The sequence below is a fragment of the Sardina pilchardus genome, chromosome 16 (assembly GCF_963854185.1).
Source record: "Sardina pilchardus chromosome 16, fSarPil1.1, whole genome shotgun sequence".
Classification (NCBI taxonomy): domain Eukaryota; kingdom Metazoa; phylum Chordata; class Actinopteri; order Clupeiformes; family Clupeidae; genus Sardina; species Sardina pilchardus.
The window spans coordinates 464,687-469,003 of NC_085009.1; the positions used below are offsets into that span (position 1 = coordinate 464,687).

The window sequence follows — 4,317 nt, forward strand, 5'->3', positions numbered from 1 at the left end:
GTAGCCACCTGGAAACTGGATTGTGGAGACGTGGAGATTTTCTATGAAAAAAAGTCCAGGTTCATTCTTCACACTAAAATTACAGTAGTGTGCACATGACAAGCAACTACAAGAGACATATTAAATTATATATAAACACCAAAAAGATTATTTCAACTTGCAATTTCAAATGGATTTGGATAAAAAGCCCAAGTGAGCACTTACACAAACAGATGCATGCCAATGATTTGTCTTTCACAAACGCTTTTAACAGTACACCATCCGGTGGCAGTCTGGGCAAATGTGCTCCACATTCTTGCAGGAGTCCACAGAATGGAATGCAAGAACACAGCCAGCCTCTATAAAATAACTATTAGATTACCAGTCTTTGTATCCTCTCAGCAAGGATGATTGGGGATAATATTGTATATTAACATTTTGTATGTGGGTTTATGTCTGTTTGTTGATTATTGCTACTATAGCCGACTATTCATTTATTTCAATTTCAATTTCAATGTCACTACTTTTTTACAAGCTCTACCTACCTATGACGTCCATGCAATGCTCAAGAGTTAGTTCAATGTTTTGATGAAATATGTGTAGTGTCTGGCGTGTGTGTGTGTGTGTGTGTGTGTGTGTGTGTGTGTGTGTGTGTGTGTGCAGGTGCAATGATGGGTGCAGAGAGTTCACTTCTATCGCCTTCCAATTCCAATAGGCCACCTCTGTGAGGAACATGTACTGTAGGTCAGCTGTGTGAAAGAGCTTTATCCACATCTACAGGAACCCATCCACCTGCAAAGCACCCCTTCCTAACGGCTCTCATTAGCGCACAGTGGTTCTCTACAGGCAGCAAAGGAGGATGGACAAAGGGAATCCCGGTCTTAAACCAGTTCGCTCTGTAAGCTGTCAATCATTGAACAGGCGACACAAAATCAAAGCATTGATGGAGAGACAAGAGAATAAAGGAGGAGGGCGGGACGACGGGGAGAGCTGAGCGCCGCTACTGGCTGATGACGCCATCTAATTGTGTCGTTCTCTGCGTGTCTGCGGAGATGGAGCGGGTAGAGGGAGAGGGAGAGAGGCAGTGTGGGGGAGGGGGATGTGGAGCGTCTGTTCTGCAGAAGAAGGGGGAGGGGGGGGGGGGGGGACGGGGAGGAGGAGGGGAGGCAAGGGGAGCGCGAGTGCGCGAGCACGCTTAAAAGCCTCAGCGCGTTTTACCGCAGTATCACTGGACTACCCGCGCGCGCTGCGACACTCCGTCCGGTTTTAAGGGGGGGAGGAAAAAAAGCGTTAGCTCGCTCAGTGAGCCACGCGCATTTGGTTTTATTTCATATTTAACGACAACAGGCAGACGACACATTACCTTTCCATAGCACCTTTTCAGGTTGCTATCATATTTTTCCTCTCTCTTGCCATTCACCAGGGCCGGACGGATTGCCTCAGGGCGCGCGGTGTTCCGTTATACAGTGCCGTCTCACATTTCATCTCCGTCTGTTCCGTTATTTCTCCATCAGTAGCGAGTCGTAGCTAGTAGACCGTACGTGCACCATGGCTAAGGAAGACGACAAGGGAAACGGATCATGGAAGGAGTTCTTCTGGAACCCGCGGACGCACGAAGTGATGGGGAGGACAGCGAGCAGCTGGGGTGAGTGTCTTACGGCGCCGGTACCGATTTTGGCCTTCATTTCCTGGCACCCCCACCCTACCCTCACCCTTCCCTCAGAATCAGTGGCACCTCATATAAAGGCTAATATGTTGCGGTACTGATTCGGCTTGCGGACAGGGGCTTGAGTGTATTGCGGAATCAGTTGTATGGGCTATCTGTGCCCGCTTTGTCCCAGTAGTGAGATGACAAACGCACTGAGTCGAAGCAGCACTGGTGTCGTTACATAAGAGTCCAGATTCACCGCGTCTGCAGAGGAGTAGGACAGTCAATTTCGCTTTGATGTCGGCGTTTATATTATGAATCCACGGACGAGACTCTGCTGTGCGCAATTTTAGTCACAGATCATCTTGGACACGGTAGCCCGAACCGGTCCTATTGCTCTCGGTATCAGATCCTGCCTGGGTCTTCCTCCCTTATTTAATTAATTCTGGGTTTTACCGGAACCCTTGCGCAATGCGTCTGGAGCGTGTGTGTGTGTGTGTGTGTGTGTGTGTGTGTGATGCGCGGGTGTCCCGACTCTAGTCTACAGGAGAGGCCAGTGCTATTAATTGTCATACAGTGCTTTTCTCTTTCTCTCATCATCATGTGTGTAGACATGTTTCAGAGAAATGCGGAGATTAGATATTCACAGAACGAATCTGAAGCAGCAGGTTACAGCCAGGCAGAAACTGGAGCCTGAAACAGGACTGGTTGGCTATGGCTTTAATACATATGGGCCTGCGTGCGCGCGCCTGCTCAGTTGCGTTAACATTCATAATAATAATGTCAGCGCGCAGGCAAGGTTATCGCATGAGGTCGAATCATCGTAAGGATGGAATAGGCCGTTCTTCACCGATTCAGTGACGTGGTTCACGTGACGTGACGTGGGTCTCCAAAAGAGACCGTCTGCCTCATCTGGTTCATGCAAAGCTGCCTCATCTTAATCTCTGTCATTCAACATGCTAGCTCAGGGCTCCCGCTGCATAGCGTGCGTTTAGGCCCGACATCTAGCGGAAATGTCTCGCCAGCCAGCCCAGCGATTCGTTTGGACTGCGCATAGTGGGGTGTCCTGAGGGTAGCAGAGGGAGAGATAACCTGAGGTGATACGGTTGCTGGTCACCCCAGTGTGGGTGTGTGTATGAAATGAATGGATGTGCATGTGTTGGGGTAGAGAAAATAGATGGGAAAAGGGGGGTGAAAAATACTCATGTATATGGATTAATAGATTGATTTGGATTGATAGATAGATTTACAATGCAGCTGTAGCCACAGATGACAGTGTCAGATAAAATTATCCATGGTTTTTAAAGGCCTGTGGAGCGGGTCGCTATTGCCTGCGGCGTCTGAAGGGATGGTGGCCACATCCGTCAGTGTCCGTGTCCTCATGGTCGGGTTGCCATTACTCTGAAGCCTAATGTAATTGGAATCTACAGGGCTAGACAGTTCTCCCGCTGTACACCGCAAAGCACCAATCACAGGGAGATGATACCATTATGCTTGCCAAATTTAGTACAATGCAAGATTGTGAATCAATGCATCAATTGAAAATAGGGGGGTCATATTGGTCAAAACCTGTTAACTTATCTTCCCCTGATACAGACATGTATAGCCCGGTCCAATTCTTATATTATTCAAGAGCTGATGGAATATGTATCATTGCACAAGATGTGTCAATCAAGCAGAACAGATTATTGATGAGGTTGATGAGCATGGCAAGAAGATAGTAGAAACAGAGATATGTAAATGCAGAGGTAGAGAGTTGCTGTGTGAGTCAAATGAGAGACAGCTAGTAACATGGCGAGATGATGAAGAAATAGATCAAATGTCATTTTGAGGAATGATTGAATTGGCATCAGATGCCATAGTACTTATAGTAGCCATACATGACTGTGTTACCTGAGACAAATGGAACAAATATATTGTAACTTTCATGAGGAGTCTCAAATGTGCAATTATAGGCTACGCCATAAAACAGGATTGGGAGGCGATTTATAGTGAATTCAGCCTTTTTGGTGTAGGTAGTTGTCTGTTAGTCCATCCTTGTACATACACTGTATGTGTATGTGATAAAGGGAAGGGTACAAGAGCAACTTAATGTCCTTCAACTTTTCTGGCCAAAAACAACCCTAAGCTAGGCTTGACACAAAAAAACAGCTGGATTTTGCTCAGCCTAAGAACAGCTAGTTGCAGGAGTACAGTTTGCATTTTTACATGTAGAGGTGCATCTCTGCGCATGCAGCTGCGTGTGTGTGTGTGTGTGTGTGTGTGTGTGTGTGTGAAAGAGAGAGAGAGAGAGAGAGAGAGCTTGCATGAGGGACTGAGGTTATGAATATGCCTAGATTGAGATTTTTTTGCCCATCCCATTTGCATTGACTAACAGGCATTCTGATGTTCTGCAGTTCTCTCTTTCTTCCTCTCACTCACACTGCCTGCCTCTCCCTATCTTTCTCATTCTCTCCCTCCCTCCCTCCCTACACCCCCCCCCCCCCCCCCAACTCTGTTTTTGCACTCTTGTTTCCTCGTTCACCGCCCCAGCGCTCCACCCTGGCTCTCTCTGCTAGCTGACTCATCATGGGAGTGCAGAGCGAGGCCTTGTTAGGGCCGCTGGTGGCCACTTCATTAAGGTTAGCGTTAGCCTCATTAGCTTGGCCCAAACAGCAGGCCTCCTCTGGGGGAGGCTGCCACCCACACTC

At 47.7% G+C, this 4,317-nt stretch overlaps 1 protein-coding gene across 1 annotated transcript in view; it reads left to right on the top strand.

The window, feature by feature from the left end:
- Nucleotides 1–1,223: 1,223 nt before the first annotated feature.
- Nucleotides 1,224–4,317, top strand: part of atp1b2a (ATPase Na+/K+ transporting subunit beta 2a) — a 17,087-nt gene continuing 13,993 nt past the window's right edge. The window contains exon 1 of the mRNA XM_062516777.1: nucleotides 1,224–1,624. Within this exon, the coding sequence (XP_062372761.1) occupies nucleotides 1,528–1,624 (97 nt within the window). The 5' untranslated portion in view covers nucleotides 1,224–1,527. The remainder of the gene's footprint in view (nucleotides 1,625–4,317) is intronic.